The 21,280-nt window shown below is 39.6% G+C and overlaps 2 protein-coding genes across 5 annotated transcripts in view; one reads left to right on the forward strand and one right to left on the reverse strand.

Moving 5' to 3' along the window:
• Positions 1 to 21,280, forward strand: part of DAGLB (diacylglycerol lipase, beta) — a 25,155-nt gene continuing 3,875 nt past the window's right edge. The window contains exons 1-17 of one of the 4 annotated variants that reach the window (XR_774530.1): positions 1 to 134; positions 678 to 829; positions 2,937 to 3,111; positions 3,763 to 4,024; positions 5,144 to 5,269; positions 6,236 to 6,363; positions 7,347 to 7,473; positions 7,823 to 7,906; positions 8,363 to 8,440; positions 8,846 to 8,926; positions 9,022 to 9,149; positions 9,644 to 9,712; positions 9,811 to 9,883; positions 10,905 to 11,158; positions 12,694 to 13,420; positions 14,008 to 14,073; positions 16,877 to 16,894. Coding sequence is in view for 2 of the 4 variants with exons in the window: in XM_010570208.1 (XP_010568510.1) it covers positions 40 to 134; positions 678 to 829; positions 2,937 to 3,111; positions 3,763 to 4,024; positions 5,144 to 5,269; positions 6,236 to 6,363; positions 7,347 to 7,473; positions 7,823 to 7,906; positions 8,363 to 8,440; positions 8,846 to 8,926; positions 9,022 to 9,149; positions 9,644 to 9,712; positions 9,811 to 9,883; positions 10,905 to 11,158; positions 12,694 to 12,886 (2,025 nt within the window). In the remaining 2 variants the exon portion in view is untranslated. Of the gene's footprint in view, positions 135 to 433; positions 830 to 2,936; positions 3,112 to 3,762; positions 4,025 to 5,143; positions 5,270 to 6,235; positions 6,364 to 7,346; positions 7,474 to 7,822; positions 7,907 to 8,362; positions 8,441 to 8,845; positions 8,927 to 9,021; positions 9,150 to 9,643; positions 9,713 to 9,810; positions 9,884 to 10,904; positions 11,159 to 12,693; positions 13,534 to 14,007; positions 14,074 to 16,876; positions 16,895 to 21,280 lie in introns of those variants that run through there. The other 3 variants (XR_774529.1, XM_010570208.1, XM_010570210.1) reach the window with 3 other exon arrangements.
• Positions 14,691 to 21,280, reverse strand: part of RAC1 (ras-related C3 botulinum toxin substrate 1 (rho family, small GTP binding protein Rac1)) — a 15,432-nt gene continuing 8,842 nt past the window's right edge. The window contains exons 4-6 of the mRNA XM_010570207.1: positions 17,362 to 17,424; positions 16,502 to 16,661; positions 14,691 to 16,339 (exon numbers count right to left, since the gene is read on the reverse strand). Coding sequence (XP_010568509.1) covers positions 16,209 to 16,339; positions 16,502 to 16,661; positions 17,362 to 17,424 — 354 coding nt within the window. The 3' untranslated portion in view covers positions 14,691 to 16,208. The remainder of the gene's footprint in view (positions 16,340 to 16,501; positions 16,662 to 17,361; positions 17,425 to 21,280) is intronic.

A 21,280-nucleotide genomic window follows, 5' to 3' on the forward strand; every position in this document is an offset into this window, starting at 1 on the left:
TGCTCGGGCGGCCGTCACGGAGCGGCGGCGGCCCGCAGGATGCCGGGTCTGGTGGTGTTCGGCAGGCGGTGGGCCATCGGCAGCGACGACTTCGTCCTCCCGGGGGCCTTTGAGCTCTTCGTCAGGCTGGTGTGGTAAGGCCGGTACCTCCGCGGCTCCTGCCGCGGGCGGGCGGGATTCAGGGCCGGCCTGCGGCCGCCTGGCGCCGCCCCCGGCTCCTGAGGCGTGGGGTGGCTGGGGAGGGGAGCGGCGCGTTGGTGAGGGAGCGCCCGGACTCGCCCGGCGCGGTCCGGTCCGGTCCGGTCCGGTCCGGTTGCTGCCCTCTCTGCCGCGCGCCCCGGGCCGCGATCGCTCGGCCGTCCTCAACCGCCGGCGGGCAGCGGTAACGGGGCTGCGCGACTTCTGGGGGTAAGGTGGTGGTTCCTTTGTTTAGGTCCGCCGGGGTCCTCCGGGATCTGCGGGGGGTCTCTTGCCGTTTCTGCCGAGTATTCGTAGAGTCGTCTCATTCTGGCAAATCCCTTCTGTAACAGCTCTTTCTGTTAGTCTTTGTGGAATGCTTTCGTTAAGATGAAAACTCTAGTGGTTTCGTTAAGATGAAGACTATTTGTCAGGTGATCGCTTTGCAGGATGCACCTTTCCCTGCCAGCTATAACTTCTCTTATCTTACTTTCCTGTAGGTGGATTGGAATTCTTGCTCTTTACACAGTTCATAAAGGGCAGTTTAACTGTCCTGGGGGAGGATTGCTGCACAGCTACTTGCTCGTCCTCCTCATTCTCCTGGCTTCTATAATATGTGCATTATCTGCTCTTGTATATGTCAGTATGCAAGGTAAATACTTAATAATAACACTTTATATTTACCTAATAGGATTGTAATTTCTTTTTTTCCCTAGTCTGGAGTTGACATTAAAAAATGCAAAGAAATTCAAGTGCTTTTATGGTAGTCAAACTTGAGAAACTGTCTGTCAGCATTAATGTATTTGCTTTAATAGCATTACCTCTGTTAGTCAGGAATCTAAAATAATAAATGGACACAATAGCTTAGTGCAGTTAATGGTGACATGTTCATTGCCATCGGAGCATCTTGAAAATTTCCTCTATGTTCACCATTAATACGTGACCTCGAATGGAACACCGCTCAACCTCTCTGGCAGGAATTTAGGGGGATTTATCCAAGACCAATTTCTCATCTGAAGTATCATGTTAGCTTCACCTTGCATAGGCAGGCTTAGTAATGTCTTGTGAAAGTTCATTAGCTGCAGTGGGTTGCTTGAGAAAAAACACACATAGGAAAGTGATCTATATACATATCGTAGTAAAACTAATGCAGTAAGTACTGTTAAATAGAACAGGACTTACTGCTTGAAGTGAACGGCTAAACAGAAGTAAGGGCCCCAATGCAAATTCTACTCATTTGTAGAAATGGTTCATTTGGGGTTAAAAAACGCTAGGAACGCTTTTTTCCTGGTGAGGCACCTCGTTATCAAAGTAATGCTAGGAAGATTGAAATATGTGTGTGGTCTCTGGAGTAATAGATGAGATACCATGATTTCTAATGTATTGGTTCTCACAACACACTGTAAATAAAGGAGTATTTAAATTACGTAAGTGGAAAGAAGCATAAAGAGTGCATGAAGAGAAACTATGACAGAGCAGAGATGTGGATCATAATTCTGGCCTTGAATTTAACCACTTTTTTCCTACAGTTTCCAGAGAAGGGAAAGGAAGATTAGCCAAGTTAAGCAGTTTATATCAAAGTTGAGGGGGTGAGAGATGTAACTTTAAATAGCAGGGAGAAAAGAGTCTTATTCTTTATGACAGTACAGCTACAAGGCCATTATAACTAAGACATGGAAGAACTCTGAGGCTGGATTTCCAAGAAAATGGTGAGCTGTCTTGGACTGTGATTATAATGCTTGGGTTTGGGAGCAATGGTTCTTGCACCACCCCTTGCACTGTACTGACGTGAGCGTTAGTGATGCCAGTGGTGAACCTGACTGGAGAACTTGTACACTGGGTTGTGGTGCTGGGAAAGGAAAGAAGTTGTTTTCAGGAGCCACAGTTTCATCAGATTGTATCTGTATAAGCAACCATGCTGTTGTAGTACAGGCTACAGCCCGGGAATGGGAATAAGCGACCACTGGATCAAGGGCTTTTTAAACAGCTTTGTCACTGTATGTGAACCACAGCTTTACAATTGGAACATAGTTTCCAAAGTTGTTTTTGTTCTGCAGTGTTTTAAGCCTTTACAAATTACCCTGCCTGCGCGTGAGCATGCACACCCCACCACCTCATAACCCTGTGATCAACAAACTGGTTTAAGGAGCTGAGCTGGCCAAAAATTATTCCCTTTTTTATGGCCTAAGATTGCTAAAAGGAAGAGGTTATTAGTAAGCTAACAATACAGAAAATAGTCTTAAGAAGTATTTGTCCTGGTAATGGTCCTATTTTTGTTCTCCTACATAAAAATGGGAATTAAATTACTATTTTGTGACTGAGTAAACAGAACTTCATTGTAGCCCAGCAGAGTAGCATCTAAAAATGAAATATTCAGCCAACTAAAAGCTAAGTAGAATAATAATAAAAGCAGGCACTAAAAGTCATAAGGAACTGTAGGTGAGCCAACGCTCCAGTATGCGGCTTTGGCTTATGCTGGGCACAGCACTACAGTTCACTGCAGAACTGTCTGACTAGAGAGTGATTTTGGGTATTAATAGAGTAGATTCTAAGAAGCACAGCTATAAACCCATTGTTGTTTTTCTTTTCAGTGATAGTTTTCCATTAGTATGAAAATACTTTATAGTTTCAATTAAGTTTCTTACTTAAGTTTCTTACTTTCCGTAAAGCTCAGAAAGTTTGTATATCCAGGTAGGATTTTATGTACTTAAGATGCATTCATAAACAGTTCTTGTTTTAAATTCTCCTTGTAATTTCAGGAACAATTTCTAATCCAGGCCCAAGAAAATCACTTCCCAAGCTACTTTATACTCGCCTACTTCTCTATTTGCCTGAATTCATCTGGGCTGTTGTAGGAGCTGTATGGGTGACAGACAGCAGTGTGCACTGCGAGAAGACTGTGATAAATGTGATCATTGGGACAGTTATTGCAAGGTAAAGGTGCCTTCCTGCAAATCTAAGCTTGATAGTGTACGTGAAATGGAAAATACGGTTTACATGGGTTTTGTATGCATTTGTTGAAGGCTTTTCCAGCAGTTGGAGACTTTGATATTTCTTATAAATTATTGTGGTTTCTCATAGAAGTGTTTTCATTGTGAAGAGAGAAGAATTTTTAAGTCTAGACAGGTAGAATGAGTTGGTATCCTTCCCTAAACAAGCTTCAGCTACTTGCCTTGAGAGAGCATGTGCTAAAGTGAGGGAAAGGAGGTGAAGATGGGAAAGGGTAAGAGGGATAGATGGCAATGTAGAAAACCAAATCTGAAGCGGGTGGTAACTAGATCACTTAACTGGTAGTGAAAAATGGAGCCTTCACACCTCTGGGTTGCTATTTCCGAAGCACAGGGCTGTGATTTTGAGTTTGGTGCCCTATGTGAAATTTGCTGACAGCCTTGTTCTTGTGCCTAGTGGATTGAAAGCCCAATAACAGAACATGCACCCTTAAGACAGTAACAGATGGTATTCATGCAGTATTTCACTTCTAACTTTGTTTTCTGTCTGTCAAGATCTATAGTTGTGTTTTCCTGCCTACTTATCAGGAGTATCTGGTTTCACAGTCCTTTTATCCCACTTCTTTCTGTTTTGCAGCTGGGTTATCATCATCTTTACCATCATTGGAGTTGTAATCGTCTTTGATCCACTTGGTGGGAAGAAGACATTCTACCTCACCGATAGTGTAAATCGGAACCTGGAAAGCAGTCAGTCAGGGCAGTTGCTATATAATGTGAAGAACACTGCCACCAGAGTCTGGGAAAAAAGAATCAGGTTACTGTGTTGTTGTATTGTGCAAGATGATGACCATCGAGTGGCTTTTACAAGTATTGCAGAGCTTTTCCGCGCCTACTTTTCAGTAAGATGGAAAGCTTTTTTTATGTTCTGTTTTGACTAACTCTGAATTTGCAGATGTTGCAACACACGTGTACCTTTGTTCACCTAGAAGTCCCTTGCTACCCTGTGTCTTGAAATCAGGTTTCGAATATGCCAATTTCAAAATTAAAGGTGATTCCCATACAAGGTATACAACACTGATTTTTCCTTCCCTTTAACAAAGGTTTCTCTCCCTTCACAAGCACGAAGGGCTGTGAGAAAACAGTATTCTTTCTCCTTAGGTACCTAGTCAGGAGAACAAGGGTGAGTTTCTTTTCCTCAATATGTGAAGATCCAGGCATTTTTCCTACTGACGATGAGTAAGGAGTCATACCCATAGCAAAGAACTGGACTACTTTCTGACTGTTAAAAAAAATGAACCCCACAGTCTGTTAAGGCAGTCTTCCCATTCTGAGCCAGTTCTGAGCATGTGCCAGACTAGAGTGTGCACATGCAGGAAGTTGCTTTTTGGAAACAGAAAGTGTCTGCGAAATTGGAGTCTGCATAGCATTGATTTAGCTCAATTTCATGTCACTACTGTTTGGGCAGTCATAGTTCAATGTTGACTTTGAAATCTGTTCATGATTTCAAGACTAGTAGGTCTTGTTTATCAAGCGGTACTTGGGCATGCTGATTTATAGCCACAGCCTACTCAGTGGTTTATACGGTAAAGGGCGTAAGTCATACGGAGAGATGACTGTCCCAAATAGTTGAATAAAAGCCCTTCAGCCTTCTCCTGTGTAAAATCCTTCTTAGCTCTCACTGTAGAGGACTTTTCACATAGTGGTGTAGAATGGTGATCAATAATGTCTGGATCTTTATTTGCTATATGGCTGAGCGGGTCCTCTGTTGGGTATTTTGTTAAGTGATGAAATTCATGTGTAGAATTGTCATCGGTCTTAATGAAGAAAGCATTCAATATATACAGAAGGGTGAGAGGCTAGATGCTGCTGTGACCTGTTTCTCCAATGCACATTGTCTCTGAGTGAAATGTATTTATATAAACTGAAAAAATAGAATTCCATGTGCATTTTCTTAGGAGATAGTCTTGCCATGTTGAGGCGTGGGATGGCTTTAAGCGCTCTTTCATTTCTTTGTACAGGACACTGATCTGGTGCCAAGTGACATAGCAGCTGGTTTGACTCTGCTCCATCAAGAGCAAGATAAAATGGAAAGTTGCCCAAAAGAGCCTGAAGAAGTCCTGTGTCATTCTCCATCATCTCTTGTGGTAAGATAGGGTTGTTGCAGCCTCTGGTGCAATTACTCTAGGAAGTGGTGCCAGATCAAACTGAAATGCAGTTCTTTGTGCAAGGGGGTTTTTGTTTTGGTTTTGGTTTTAACAAGATTAAACACTACTATAAAAATTCACAACAATTTAAATTAATAATACATGCAGTGAAAACATCTTGATGAGTTTGCAATCAAAACATTTGTCTGCTTTTGCCTAAGTAGAACTTATATACGAATGAGGAATTAAGTACAAAAAGGAACCATTTAGGACACTTGATCACTGTTGAAGAGCTGGAAGAGAAGGGGAACAGAGGGAAAATTAATTATTTAGTACTATTTGCATAGAACTGAAAAGCTAGTCTTTCAGTACTGTGGTCTGTTTAAATTATGTCTACTGCAAATATCCAGAGAAGATAAGAAGCAAAAAGAGGTTACAGTTTGCTAATTGATTTTTGCTAGTCTTCTATGGTAAAATGCCTTTGTAAATTATTTTAACTTCTTTTGGTCTGTGTTTCATGGAAGTATATAATTCTACTTCAAACAATTTCTATCAAATTCCTTTTGAATCCATCCAGTATGATGGTGTCATGCTTTAAAAGTCCTTACCAGAGAGATGTGCTACAGACTCTTCAGCCATTCCTTTGACATCCTTAAGTAACATATTTGGAGTGAATGTTGTTTTCAGTCTTGAGCTTATCAGTGTATAAGTATTGGAAGAAACTAATTCAATGAGAGCTTTTCAAGACTGGTGAGCTGTGTAGCTATGTAAATAAACACAGGCTTTTTCCTGGAATACGAGTGGCTATTTTTAGTTCCTCTTAGACCTTGAGGTTTTCCTTTTGGATAGTGCATATTTCATCATGCCTTGATTTTCACTAGTCTGTGTTCAGGTTTTATTCTGGGGCTGCCTTAACACACCTCTCTTCCTCTCTCTCCTTCCTTTTCTTTCCCTGTGTCCTTTCAGACAGACGATTTGGATATTGAACTGGAGAATGCTGCTCACTATATGCTGTTTGCTGCAGCTGCTTATGGCTGGCCCTATTACATATACACCAACCCATTTACTGCACTCTGTAAGCTCAATGGTGACTGGTAGGTTCAATCAAGAGCTTAAAAACACATAGCTTCCTTTTATTGAACTAGCATTAACAGAAATAAAATAGTTTCAATAGCAGTATTTTTGTTGCATTAAATTATATCACTCTTGGGAGTACCTGAGCTTGACTGGTAGAGTTATTTTTCACAAATTCAAACATCAAAGCAGAAGCAAAATTCCAACGTCCTTCCACTCTCAGAAACAGATGAGCTTTTGTTTCTTAAGAAGAGTTTGTGACTGAGATAAATAAAAATCATTTAGCAAAATGTCAAAGGAAGAATTGGAATTAAACCAAGCATTTTAAAATGAGGCACTTTAGAACTGCCTTTTGGGCATATATATATAAATAAAACTGTATCAGCAGTTTTCCATGTCTTAAAGGAATTAGCAGAAGTTACCTGTTCCTCCAGCTTCCTATTATTCCCTTTTCCCCCTTTACTCAAAAAAATTTCTACAATCAGTATTGAAGTATGCATAATGCTGTGTAGGATTACTGTATATTTAAGTGACCACTGATGTTCATGACTGTAACCATGATTTTCTTAATTAGTAGCATGAAATTATTTAACCTACTGTAATATAAATGACTTGGAAGAAAAATCACATAATACAATGGATAAAACATGACATAAGCCTGCTGTACAGAATTTGTTTTGAACTTCCTTTTTGCTTGTTTGTATTTTCTGTCATTGGCCTGTAGTCTTAAGAATTTTTTCTTACCGCATTGTTTGCTCTGCTCATAGTCCTGTAGCAATGGTGTATTTGCCAGTCTTTGAACTGAAAATGTATGGCATGCTGCTCAGGCAAAACCAGGTTTGTGGTCAGAGGTAACATCGTGTATCAGACTACTGGTACTATTAAAAAAAAAAAAGCATTTGATTCCTGGCAGAAATCTTATGCAAATGTAACTGAGTTTGATTCCTTGAAAGGAAACCGAAAAAATTTGAACATTAAAGTTTTTCTCTTCTGTATTTGTTAGTTGCGGAACTAGACCAACAGATACTGATATAACTGGCAGTGATCGTCGTAACTTTCACTTTGGATCCATCCTAAGAATAACAGGACTGCAGTACAGAGACTTCATTCATATCAGTTTTCATAACAAGGTAAACAATCTGGACAGGCATTCAGTGAAAGCAAGGGGTGAAGTTTCTAGCTTGCCTTCTGCATTTATAACATACAAGATGCAAAGCCAAATGAAAACAAGCCCTGAAACATTCAGTTCTGGTTTTTGGTTTTTTTCCCCTAATGTAAAGGAACAGCCACAAAACCATTGACATAAATCTGTCTCAGTATTGCAATAAAGGCACTTATAATAACTTGGTAAGAAAATAATTCAGCTTCTTTCCATAATACAATAAAGAGAGCTCAGTAAGAGAGCTTTCAGAAAGTGAGAACAAATGCTTACTCTTATAAAAAGTTGGTGTCATTACTGATTACGTTTTTCCCCTCCAGATCTATGAGATTCCATTTTTTGTTGCTTTGGATCACAAAAAAGAAACTATTGTGGTTGCAGTGAGAGGAACCTTGTCTTTTGAGGTATCATCCATCTGATATATATAATTAGCTTTATAGAAATAGGCAAACTCCTAGTATCTAGAGGAAATTGTGTTACACTGGCACATGTAAAAACAACTCACTCACAGGTATGTGTCCTCCAGGCTTAAGTTGTAAGCCTTCTGGCCCTTGGATGGGTAATATTCCCTGTGCCACTGGAAGAGAGCATGAAGGGTAGGCCGTGGTAAATGCTTTTCACTGTGAGTGGAGGTGCATTTGTAATGTCTGTATTTGCAGCTTGGAAGTAGTTGCTGGAATCAGAATTGTGGTTGCTGTATATATTTGCTTGGGTGGTGATTTATGGTGGGTTGTGTTTTGTTGCTTACCAACTTGGAGGTCAGCTTGATGATGTCCCTATGACAATGCTGAGTAGGAGAGTGCGACCCGTGAGCCATGAAGCCCTGCAGAGAGGTCTGACAAAAGCTGTCTTGTTTACAGGACATTCTCACTGATCTGTCAGCAGATTGTGAAGACTTGACACTGGAGGATGTTCTAGAGAATGGCTTTGTACATAAGGTGTGTGCAGTCTGTAGCTGTTTATAAATCATCTCAGCAGTAAGAAAACTATAAACACCTGGGATCCTTTAGTTAAACAGAAGAGTATTCTCCTTGTGAGATGGATTGCACAAATTATTTCAGTGACTTGGTTGTTGCATCAAACACTGCCGCTGGAACTGCAAGGTAGAATTTGTAATCTTCTTGTCAGACTTTACGTCCTTATTAAATATTCCAAAAACTTTTTAACCATTACATACAAGACCACTTGTTTATAACTGGACCTCTGTCAGGAGCATGTTTAAAGGGAAGAACAGCTTTGCAAAAAGAAAGTTGTTCTGTGATGGTGTTATATTTAAAGTATACATGTATCACACTTCAGATTAGATATACCCTTCTTTTCTAACTTTAAATGCTGTCTTGTAGGGAATAACTCAAGCTGCAAACTACATCTATCGGAAGCTAATAAATGATGGAATTTTAAACCAGGCTTTCTCAATTGCTCCAGTAAGTTACCTTCCAAATAATTTGGTTTGCCAGAAAAATTACATGCAGGTTTTTCTGTGTAGGTCTATGTTTCAGTCTTCTCTTTCTGTCTGTAGGAATATAAACTTGTGATAGTTGGTCACAGTTTGGGTGGTGGAACAGCTTCTATATTGGCGATCATGCTCAGGAACTCTTTCCCAACATTAAGGTGTTATGCCTTTTCTCCTCCAGGAGGACTGTTAAGGTAAGAGACTTCTGTTATTTGGTTCTGTGTCTTAAGATGTAAAAATCTTCAAGGTAGTTAACAAATATGTTAGATGATAACTCTGGGTTTGACTGTGTTATGAGTTTGTTTATACATTCTCCACTGGAATTAGATTTGCTCCATCTTGAGTTACAGTCAAGTTCTTGGGGGAATATTACAGAATGAAATATATCTAGTGAATTCTGTCAGATAGTATAATTAGAGTTTAAAATAAATGTTTCAGCAATAAAATGCTCACCTGACTAGCCTAGCTTGGCCTGTTTGACATCTACACATACTGTTACAATCAGCATTGAAGTTACTCTGTCATCTGTAGCAAGTAGGTCTGAAAGCCTACTGAAGAACTGACTGCAAATGCTGCTTCTGTTGCCACGTATTTGTATTTTTGTTGAAGATAATGATCATCATAAAACTAAAGTGTGCTTATATCTTTAGTTTATCTAAAGTGTGTCTTTTTTGTTGTTGTTTTTAAGCAAATCACTTGCAGATTACACTAAGCACTTCATTGTTTCAGTCATTGTTGGAAAGGACCTTGTTGCAAGGTGAGATGGAAATATTTTTAAATGATTCTTTCAGGGATGCATTGGATTGCAGAGAATAGGAGACTTTTCTTTACTTTGCTCTATGTGTGTTTAAACAGGTTAAGTATGCCCAACATGGAGGACTTAAAAAGGAGAATAGTGAGAATTGTGGCAAACTGCAACAGACCCAAGGTAACTAAATGCAGTTCCTAGTTAAAAGTCAGTGGAATTGTTACCTGGGTTAAGCCCCAGCTTTAATGAAGTGACAATTAGTGTGTGTATTTTTGATCTTAATGATGAGAGTTACAATTGTGTTTTGGAACAGAAGCGTTTGTTTTTTTTAATTCAGTGACTTTTGTGTTAGTCCCTTATCCTATAAAGCTGTCTTGTTGGAAATGAAGGTTCAAGAAGACCTGGAAGATATCTGTGCACCACATCCAAGACCTGAAATTATCTGTTTGCTAGTTTTCTTGACAAAAGAAACTATTAAAAAATGAAAAGGGGGGGGGGGGGGAACCAAACCAGCTAAAATTATGAAAAATCAGTAAGATTACTTACTTTAATAACCATTTAGTATCATTAAGTAAACAAATTAGTGGTTTTACTTAAATTTTACCTTCAAAATTTGTTGGGAAAGCAAATATTTCTCTGTTACGGTGTTAATTGCTTATCTCTTCTTTTACTGTTAGTGAGAAACTCAGTTTTGAAAGTGCTGGAACAGCGTGGTGTCAGGCAAGATGATACTGGAGGTATAGAGGAGTGGCTTAAAGATTCAAAACTGCCATTTCCGAACATGTAAAGTTAAACCTGCTGTACCCACAAGATTTCCATGTAGTCCCAGGATGAGGAGTCATGTGGAGGGCCTGGGTGACGTTGTAAATACAGAATAAGATAACAGACAGTTAGAAGTTACAGATGTAAGAAAATGTAAATCTGCAGAGCAGAATCCACACAGAATAATTCAACTGATAAAGATTGTAATGTTTCCTGTAGTGTTACTAGTGGCTTGGGTTAGATATCGGTGAAATAGGTATTACTGTGGGGAAAATTTGGTAAGATTTTATCAAACAAAAAGTTTGGGGAGCTTGTGCATACAGTCATTTTCAATATTTTAATTGTAGTTTCAGGTGATGCGCGTGCAAGCACACAACTAAAATAAGTTATTTGAAAAGATGCCAAACCTCAATTTGACTGCTTTTCTTTCTGAATTCAGTACCAGATTTTGCTGCGTGGATGTTGGTACGAAGTATTTGGAGGAGATCCAGATAACTTCCCAACTGAGCTGGATGGTAGAAACCAAGATGCCCTCACCCAGCCACTTCTAGCTGAGGAGAGTTTAATGGTTCATCGATCACCTTCATACAATGCCCTTGAGGATGAATCGCACTTAAATTCCCCACCTCAGTATCCTCATCTGTATCTTCCTGGAAAGATTATCCATATTGTAGAAGAATCCAGCTCTAGGAGGTAAGCAGAATAATGAATACCACTCTCTTGTTTTCCTAAAATCTACTTAAAGCTGCTTCTCGCTTTCAAAGTACGTATTTCCAGCTCTGTGTCTCATCTGCGTCTCCAATACCCATTTTTGGTTATTACACATTAGCCAGGTTTTCAGTTTTTATTCTGTGCCTCCCTGCTTCTTTCTGTTTCACTTCAAGGCCTGGAAACTGTTTCTCTTTATGCCTGCGTGCCTTATTTTGCCCAGATATTGCGTGTGCTCAAGGGATGATTTTAAACAGTAGGACTGTTAAGTTCAGCTTTGGCATGCTGCAGTTCCTGCCTGAGACTGCAGATCTTGCAGTCTTATGTCCTGGTAGTAGTGAAGTGATAACAGAATACCTAGTTATCAAGTAGTCATGTGAATGTTGGTGATGAGAAAGAGGCAAAATGTTGCCTGTAATGTGGGCCTGGCCAGACTGGAGAGGTCCAGTTGCCCCAGTAACCAGTGCGCCCATGCAGCCTCTAGTTTCCTGTCCTTTGCTGCTTTTTTGTGGATGCAGGAAGGTGAGACAAAGACAACAGAAAAGCTGAAACTGCTGGAAGGGTGAGGATTTGGTGATAGTCATTTTGGTGGGGCAGTGTTGTGTTTGGGGTTTTGGGTTTGGGGATTTTTTGTTTGTGTTTTGTTGATGTTGGTTTTTTAGACAAAACAAGTGCAAACAGCCCACAGGCCAGACAGTACTTGATATCCCTTGTTTCATTCTGAAACAGAAGTAAGAGCATCTGTAACTTGCACAAGACCATCTTACAGAAGAAAAAAAAAAATAATCTGTAACTTGCAGAAGAGGGGAAAAAAAGGGCTGGAGAAGGAACCCACCTTTTTTCCTCCCATTCAGTAGATTAGTATTGTATTTAAGCTTCACATCTTTAATGTTTAAAAAATTCAATACTGGTTTTAAAAGTTAGATACTTTTAACACCTGTGACCTGGCAGGTTTTCTCGATGGCTGCTCTTCTACTTTACTGAATTCCTTTCTTTTCCTTCATTTACTCCACAGCACAGCAGTTAATCATGGTTTTTTTCTTAATTGGACTAGCACGCAAGAGCCCCCATCATGTACTGTTCCATAAAATAAAATCCTAAATACATCATATGTGCAGCATTAAATCTAGTGTTTAGTCTCCTACTGATACCACTGACTCATTCCCTAAATTTGACATTAACCATGTGACTGTGCAGAGCTTAACTCCTCACCCCCCTTTGCTCAGACTGTATTCCATGTTTCTTCGAGTAGGATTATTGGATAACTTCTTTCACTGTTAAGGCGCAGTACAATTTGGTGTAGTTCTGCCTTCAGGGACATTGAATGGCAGCATTTCCAGCTGTTTGCTGACGGTCAGAACTGTAGCTCCTTGGGAGCCCACCTTCCTGCTGTGAGACGGTTCCAACTCCTCCCTGAGCAAGGTCCAAAGTCTCCAGGTTGTCTGTTCAGGCTTGGCATCCAGCACCAGTTCTGACAGTCTGAGCCATTGTATTTGTGATGTGTTTGGTTTTCTTTTTAGGTTGTGCTCTTCAGATATGAAATACACAGCAAGATGGTCAAATGAAACAGTCTTCAGCAGCATTTTAATAAGTCCCAAGATGATAACAGACCACATGCCAGATGTTGTGCTCAAAGCTCTGAACAGTTTGTCTCAGGAACATGCATCGTGTATTTCTTGTCAAACACAAGAATATAACACCAATGTAGTATAACCATAGCTCGAAGACGAGGTGTGGGGGTTTTTTATTGCAGGTTTCAAGTATTCAAGACACATTCCACTTAAGTCAAAGTGGATTTCAGTACTTTTCTTGCATTGCGTAAAGTAAACAAGGGTCTTGATGCCCTTGCTTCTGCAGCAACCTCAAGTAACATTATGCTGGTTAAAGCACAGATTCTGCACTGATGCTGAAGGTTGAGCTTTTACAAAATGGAACAGTATGAGGAGTTCTAGCTAAGCCTGTGTACGCTGGTGCACAAGAGCCGAGGCGTCAACTGAATACTTGACTGCAGTGAGTGGGTGCGTGAGGACAGCTTGGCCTATGCGTTAGAGCAGAGCCCTGTCAGACCTAAAAAAAAAAATAAAAATAAAAAGTCCAGTTCTGCTTCAGAGTCACTTCAGGCCATTGCCTTAGTGCCCTGTGACTGACCTTTGCAAAGCCTGGAGGGCGTTGTAGGAAAGGAGCGCTATGAAAGCAACAGTGCAGTGTGCCAGAGGCTGCACCATCTCTCTCAGCGGCTGGAGGTGGGTAAGTGAACAAGTCTGTGGCAGGTGGGAGTGTGCAGGCAGGCTGCCCACGCCGGTTTTTAATCAGGCAGTTCTGATTGATTGCACTATTTTTCTTACAGATTGCGGTAGTATCCTGGGTGGGGGGGTGGAGCAGGGAAATGTTGTGGTTAAATGCTGCTTGAATACACATGTGCAATATTATTTCATCTACCTGTCTTTTGTATTTGTTGATCCATGACTACTTTTATTGATTTTAAACTAAACTAATACTGTAACTACTTAATGAGGAGAAAAAAAAAATTTTCATGCCTTGGCATCATCTTAGTCACTAGCTCTGACTGCCAAGAGCACTGATCTAATTCTGCCAAAAATGTATAACCAGTTCTACTGATTTTAAAAAAGTGGATTCCTTGTTTCTAGTGTGCAACTATTTTAACTTTTTTTTTTTAAGGCTCAGCAGCATTTCTTATTGAAAAAAAAAATCATAGAAATAAGTTATAAAGTAATATGACGTGGTTGAGAATAACTGTGTGGATGTTCTTGCTGTGATACTTAATACAGAGACAAAATAAAATGCACTCTAAAATCCTGTCTTGTTATGTTCAGGCATGCTGGGTGTGACAAAACTTACTTGTCTATAGCTCTTCAAAGAGCTAGATGCTGTGCAGCAAGGTAAGTCGCTACCACTAGCAAAGGACAGTGAAGGCCTGCCTAGCGCACGCTTCCCCCCCGAGGTGGTGGCAGTGGTGCTGCTTTCAGCCCGCTGCAGCGTCTGCCCTGAGGAGTTAAGACTAGCCCCTGGGGAGAAGGCAGCAGGCTTGCCTGCCACTACCCTGGAGACAGGGGAGCTAACGAGCATAGAGCATGGCTATACATTTTAAAAGCTAAAATCTGAGGCATTTAAGCACAACCTGTACTGCACCACAGCCATAGTTTTATAAACCATTGAAGTTAGTTAACAGTTTTATAAGAAAATACATAAGCATTGCTGTTTGCATACAACTGAGTGAAACAGGTTGGGGTTTTTTTGCCCTGCTTGGCTGCAGCTTCTAAAACTTTATAATCAGCAGCAGGAACTACTAACACCTCAAATGATAATGCAAGGCCTCTGAAGAAATGTTGTTGAGCACCATATTTAATTCTGGTTCTTAACATCAGGGCCCTACTGAAAGAGCCTGCAGTTAGCACATACATCCCTGAGGAGACAAGTACAGCATGCTGCTGGTGGCACTGGAGAAGAACGCTTATTCATAGTGGTACAAGAATGAGAACACTTGCTCAGAAACTCAAACGTTACCACACATGTGATTCAAGGATTTATTAAGTCAAGTCATACATGCAAAACATACTGCTAATTGCATTAGCAAAAGATCAATGTAAAAACTTCACAATTTTGCAACTTTTAAATTTTGCTTTAGTGGTTGAAAGGGTGTAGTTCAACATTGTATTCCTGCCAGTTTAGAATGTACAGAACATTAGCACTAATTTACAGAACCTCACAGACCCAAGTCACCATTACTCAACCTATGCTGCACATGTACATGTAGTGACATAAAGAACACTTGTCTGCGTTAGTAATGTTACGGTGGTGGGGATATCCGGCAAACAGTGATATTTGAGAAGGTTCATAGTTTATAGAGGTTTAAAATATAAAAATTACTAAAAATGTGTAAAGCTGCTTCACATGATTTTTACACCTAGTTAATAGACTAAAAGCTCCTCAGAAAGCATATAACTTACTGGGTCAGAAATAACAGGAAAATAAGGAGGATATGCTTGAACATTCTACTCTACAAAAAAAAAAAGAGCAAATTTCTATCATCAGAAAGGTTTTAAAATACAAGTTATATTGCTCAGTAAGAAGAGATTCTACAAGAAAAGCATTTACTACACAACAGTTTTGGGAATGACTGGTTCAGAGCTGTACCTAAAATGAATGCCCTAATTGAAATTCAAAGGAATTTACCTATGAACACCAACCTCTCTTCCACTACTGCACCTCTGGGAAAATGGCCGCTGATTTTAACCTGCACTAAAAGTCAATTCAGTTTCAGCTACCCTGGCAGTGTAGTGTAAGTCAGTCAGTCAGTCATCTGTACAGTGTCAAAATACTGTCTGGCACTATTATTTGATCCAACCCAATATTTCATTTATCCATCACAATACAATGCTGTCAAAAGGACTAGATACACTTCAGTAAGAATAGTTATTTATTTTTTAAATCACAGCAGCAAGAACTAGATTGCAACCAAGCCCTTACCAATGATAAAGCATTTTACACTGTGACTCAAGAGTGTCAGTCATTGGCAAAGATTTAGGTTTGATATACAACGCTATGCAATGACTGCGGGCTGAGAAAACGTTTCATAATAAAACACATTAGAGTGCAGTGTTTTGCTAATTTACGGTACTGTTATTTACTGTGAAAAACTAGAAAGTGTTTTTGTATTTCCTACCAGAAATTAGAGTCATCTTCAAGAAGAATCTTTAAAAAACAGTTTAGTGCTTAGTGTTCATAGCACAACAATGCAACTTAGTTCAGCAGATAGTTTTGGCAACACTTAATTGAGCAAGAATAGGATTTTAAAAATAAGGCTTTACATAGGTTTGTCTTTTCAGGAGTTTGCTTTTAGAAGAATGCAAGGTAACTTTCATACTTTAAACAAATGAAACAGGGAGTTTGTTGATTGGTTCAAGAATTTATGGAAGAGAACTAATTTATAACAGAAAAACTTGGCATTGAGTGTGAATGCTCCATTGTTCTGAGCAAAGCACAGGGTTTGGAGTGGGGTGGGGGAGGGTAATCTTTACAGCAGCAGACATTTTCTCTTCCTCTTCTTTACAGGAGGGGGGCACAGAACTGCTCGGATAGCTTCATCAAACACTGTCTTGAGGCCTCGCTGTGTAAGTGCTGAGCATTCTAGATATTTCACTGCACCTGTGGAAAGCAAAAAGGCAATTACAAAGCAGTTTTCCACAATTACAGCAGCACTGCTTCTAGCTAACTCCACAACGAAAGCCAGGCACTTATTTTAATTAAGGTACATCTTCCACAAACAAAATTTAGATCAAGTCAACAATAACCCTGTTGCCATCATACCAATCTCTTTTGCCATGGCAAGGCCCTGTGGGTAGGTGATAGGAGTCAGCTTCTTCTCCTTCAGTTTTTCAATAGTGTCCTTATCATCCCGGAGATCGAGTTTGGTACCCACTAAAATGATGGGGGTGTTGGGGCAATGGTGCCGCACCTCAGGATACCACTGCAAAAAAACAGCGTAGGTTGGGGGGGGGGCAGATTTCCACAAAGGCTCTAAGAGTCAGTTAGTTAAAGAGTAAAGGGGAGAACATAAGACCCCGTTAAGGTAGTATTAAAAAAGAGCATACAATTGCAAAACATTTTTAATGAAGCCAAAAGGTATTTCCATATAATTAAAAAATTTACCCTATTAAGGGCAGTATTTTTTCCACACACCAGAAAAACCCTGATCTGCACTTCCATCACAGTGGAGACCACCTCTCATTTGTGAAGTCTCCACATTGCCATATAGCTGAGTTGTCCAAGGCCCTGAAAGACTGCAACAGTACATGCTCACTGATGTAAGAAACAAGTACCAACCTAATATTGACATGCTTTTGGTTTTTAATGTTTTTCTTTAAATTGCATTAAAAGTGAAGTTCCTGTTTGTGATCTTAGCACCTCGTTGGCTGAAAACTCTTAAACTACTGTTACCCTATCAACGCATCAAGGAATGATTCATACTTAAGAGCATTTCACATGCCCTGAACTTCCACAACTTACAAGTTAGGCAAATGGATTTCTGCCTTTTCAAACTATATTTCACATTGCCTGCCAAAAAAAAAAAAATTTTAAAAAATTGCCTAACATTTTCTAGACAGTGCTGTAAACTGAACACTATATGTCGAACCCTTAGAAATAAAGTGATACCAGCTTGTACTTACCTTAGCACGGACATTTTCAAAGGAAGCAGGACTCACAAGGGAAAAGCAGATTAAGAAGACATCCTACAAAGCAAGTTGATACAAGTTAGCCCAGCAAAGCAACCATTACAAAATCTCATCACCCTGAAAAGACTAGTATCACCAGCACTTATATCACACTGTCACCTATATCACACTTGCAAAAGACAAGGTTGACGATACAGTTGCACATGACAATTAGAGGGAGCTTTCCCAAAGGGAAATCATTCCCAGGCAGCTACAAGCAGACACAAAGGGTGAGGGGAACCAACAACAAATAGATTGTAGTCAAGTTCATAATCAGCTGCTGCAGTAGCCAGCAACTAAAGCACTAACACCACTGCACTGCAAGCTTTTTTTCCCCTAAATGTTGCTTCTTCTCCCTCACTGACATTCAGGAAAAAAAAACACTTCAGATCCTTGACAAACACAGGAAGTAATGGAGAATCATCAGACTGGCTTCTGAACTGCAGTTGGATGCTCTCTGCAGACATCTAAGTGATTTAAGCCTTGAAAGACATGTAACGCATCAGCATAGGATGTTGCAAAGTGTTAACCATTGGCACTGATTTTTGAAATACGAATATACCATTAATATACTATAAAGTAGTCTTAAAATTGCAAAGGCAAAGTATGGAGGATGGGATAAAAAAAAAAAATCATATAACGATAATTTCTGCAATGATTACTTCCATGCCCAAGTCAGGAATCTTGTAGAACTGTCACTTCTACTGAATGTCAGTATAATAAGATTTCAGAACTTCTGTATAACCAAATTAGGATTGAGAAGGGTATTAAAAACCTCGACAGTCCCTCCTTCCTCCTTCCCTTTCTAAATAATGAGAAAGCAGAGAGAAAAGTAGGTGTTTTTAGGGATCTTGCACATCTTGCTTTTCAACTGAAGGCAAAAGAAAGATTCTAAGTAAGAGCGGGTAAAAACATTTTAGAGCGCATGTTCATACTAACTGCTGTACAGTATACACTTCAAAAAAAAACAATGAGCTTCATACATGATACACTGTAGTCTACAAGCATTCAGAATAACCACAAAATAATTTGCTCTGTCTAACCAGATGAAGATTACAATCTTGCTGTATGACCCAAAACTCAATAAATGTCTCTCAAAGAAGCCCAACTTTCCCCAACCTACCTCTGCATCCATACTTATTCCGGTATCAAATGTGTTAAAGAATCAGGCATTTCAGAATGTTAGTTGATTGTGCTGCATTTCAAGGCATTTTGTTAGGTCAGCATCTGACATCTGCACTGCTAAGCACTTGCAACCCAGTTGTTCATGCATCACCCCAACAAGTTTCCGTAGCAGCGTCCCAGAAGAAGAAAGAAACAACATCAAATAATGTGATACTATGGCCACTACTTCTGTTTTCCAATTTTACAGGTTTGTGGTGACTGAAGTTCTGCACGTTACACAGACTCTGTCCTTTACTAGCTCCAGAAATTAAAAAATTCTGTGTAACCATGAGGAATTATTTGAAGATTTCAGGTGTCTTGCACACTACCAATCTTAGTAAGCAGGAGGAAAAGCTATTTATTTACAATAAAAAGTTTTGTCTTAGCAACTCATACAAAGAGATTTGGTAACACAGTTCCCAGATCTAGCAATTCAATAGTTCCAAGAAAACTAGTTGTTTAAAAAATAGGGGCCAATTTATCACTATCATAAGCAAGACAGGATGACAGAACTTGGAACTGAAGTTTAAAGTTTTACATACGGCAATAGGTTGATCTGTCAGACTGGAAGATATATTCTTACCATTGGTTCCTCCAACCTAATAACAGTAGGAGATAAAGTTACTCCTAAAATGGATTTAAGGGAAAACGTTCTCAGCAATTTGTGCTCACAAATATTCACAACATGGCTTTTCTTCTTAAGAGAGACGCTGCCCTGTAATTCAGCACAACCAACTACCTGCATCCAGAACAGACCACCAGACTGCCCCATAAACCTGTAAATGTCAGTCTGCATTGTCAGAAGAGAGTTGCAAGAGCAAATTTCTCATGGAAAGCATCCTCCTAACTTATTGGTTTGGTCTCCTGAGGAAATGAAGTTAACCACCTTTTCTGTCCCAACTTCTTCCTTCCCCAAATATTTTGAAATGCTGCTAAATTTCAAATACATTCAGGAGAAGGTACTAAATTCCCGTATATTTTAAGGAAAAAAAAATATTAATACAGGAAAAAGATACAAATTAGTGCCTCCACTATGTCAAAGTCCTTACTGTGAAGTTAATAGCTGTCAACTGCTGGGTGGCTAATCGAGATACACATATTGGCCAAGTAATCAGCAACACCTGCTTTCACCTTACCCAGAACATAGTTCAGGTGCACATAAGGGGAAACAAGGGGCCACAAGAACATGCGAGGAGTGAGTTTTAAATAGCGCAATGAAGGAAGGGGGAGGCTGAAGGCAGATCCTAAAAAGAGTCAGGCTGCATCAGCTCCACTGTTCTCTTCCTCTGTGCTTTTTGTTAATTTCATGGGGTTTTTTGTCCCTTAACTGATGACGAGTCTTACATATTGCGCAAGTCTAAAATCCAAAGACTGCTTCGTAAGTTCAAGACTTACCACCCCATTTCATTTTCTGCTGTAAAAAAAACAATTCAAATAACTGAAAGTACTTCAAACCTTTACTTAACAGTTTTACATGCTTGTACAGAAGAGATTTGTTTTTCCCCAATGCATGCTTAGATTGACATGGAATTCTTTTGCAGTCTATCAGAAAGCCACAGTTATTTTAGCAGGCTGAAGACATGCACATGCATTCCATCCCTTTGTCATAGAGGAGGAACAATACCCTCCCTTACAACTCTGCTTTCTCACACTATTCAGTCATCTTTCAACATACCTTTTTCTATCATGAGATACTTTTTTGAAAATATTTTTACAATGTTAAGCAAAGCTTAAGTTGTAAGTATCCTTTAGATATCTAAGTATTAGAGAAAAACAGTTTTCCATTGTCTCTCTTCCTAGGAAATGCAGATATTTCTGGCATTTCTACTAGAGTTGCCTACAACTGGCAAGTTCATATCCATCTTGGGTATTGTAACTGATGGGAAAGCCTAACTGTAAGAGTTAGTGAGTAGTTAATTACAGAAAATTGTGAATTAAGACAGTTTACTAAAAAACATCAGAGCTGATTAAATAAGATTCACATTATTCAAGAGAGCAGTTATACTGTAGAATAACGGAGAACAATTTTGCATTTTACCTTATTAGCATTGAATATATATTTGACAGTTAACAACAACAGTAATCAATGCCAAAAAACCCCTGCAAATTACCACCTTTCTTTACATATAGCACAGCTCCACCAGATAAAAGTAACTGCTCTAAAGAGACTAGAAAACCAGCCTCTACAAAGATTAATTGTAGCTGAAGCCGCACTGGAAAGAACAGAGCGCATTACTTCAGCATTTTCCTTACACGAGAAAGGATGCAGCATGCAGACAGGACTTAACCAGTTGCAAGCACGGAAGACAGAAGCACATTTGTATTGATGTTATAGCACAAACTACAAGAAGTAATAAAATAGCCACAGCCTTAAGTACATTAGAAAGCTCCAACGCAGCCTCTGTCAATACCAATAATATCTTCATTCAGTACTGCCTCCTTCACATTTAGAACATCTTCACAGATACTAAACAATATCAAGTGCTTAGCAGTGACAGTGTCAGGTTGCAGCCAAGCAGCACGCCTATAAACAAAAACAAACCCTGCTTTTGGCAGGCATGCTAACCCTAAAAATCAAGGGACTAGCTGATGGAACTATTCACCAAGGCGTTTTTGGTTTTGTTTTGGGGGGTTTTGTGTTTGTTTTTTTCTTGTTTTAAATCAAGCATTCTAGCTGAATCTGAGGCTGCAACTACACAAAAGCCAACAT

This window comes from Haliaeetus leucocephalus, unplaced genomic scaffold (assembly GCF_000737465.1).
Source record: "Haliaeetus leucocephalus isolate CR32 unplaced genomic scaffold, Haliaeetus_leucocephalus-4.0 Scaffold295, whole genome shotgun sequence".
Lineage (NCBI taxonomy): Eukaryota > Metazoa > Chordata > Aves > Accipitriformes > Accipitridae > Haliaeetus > Haliaeetus leucocephalus.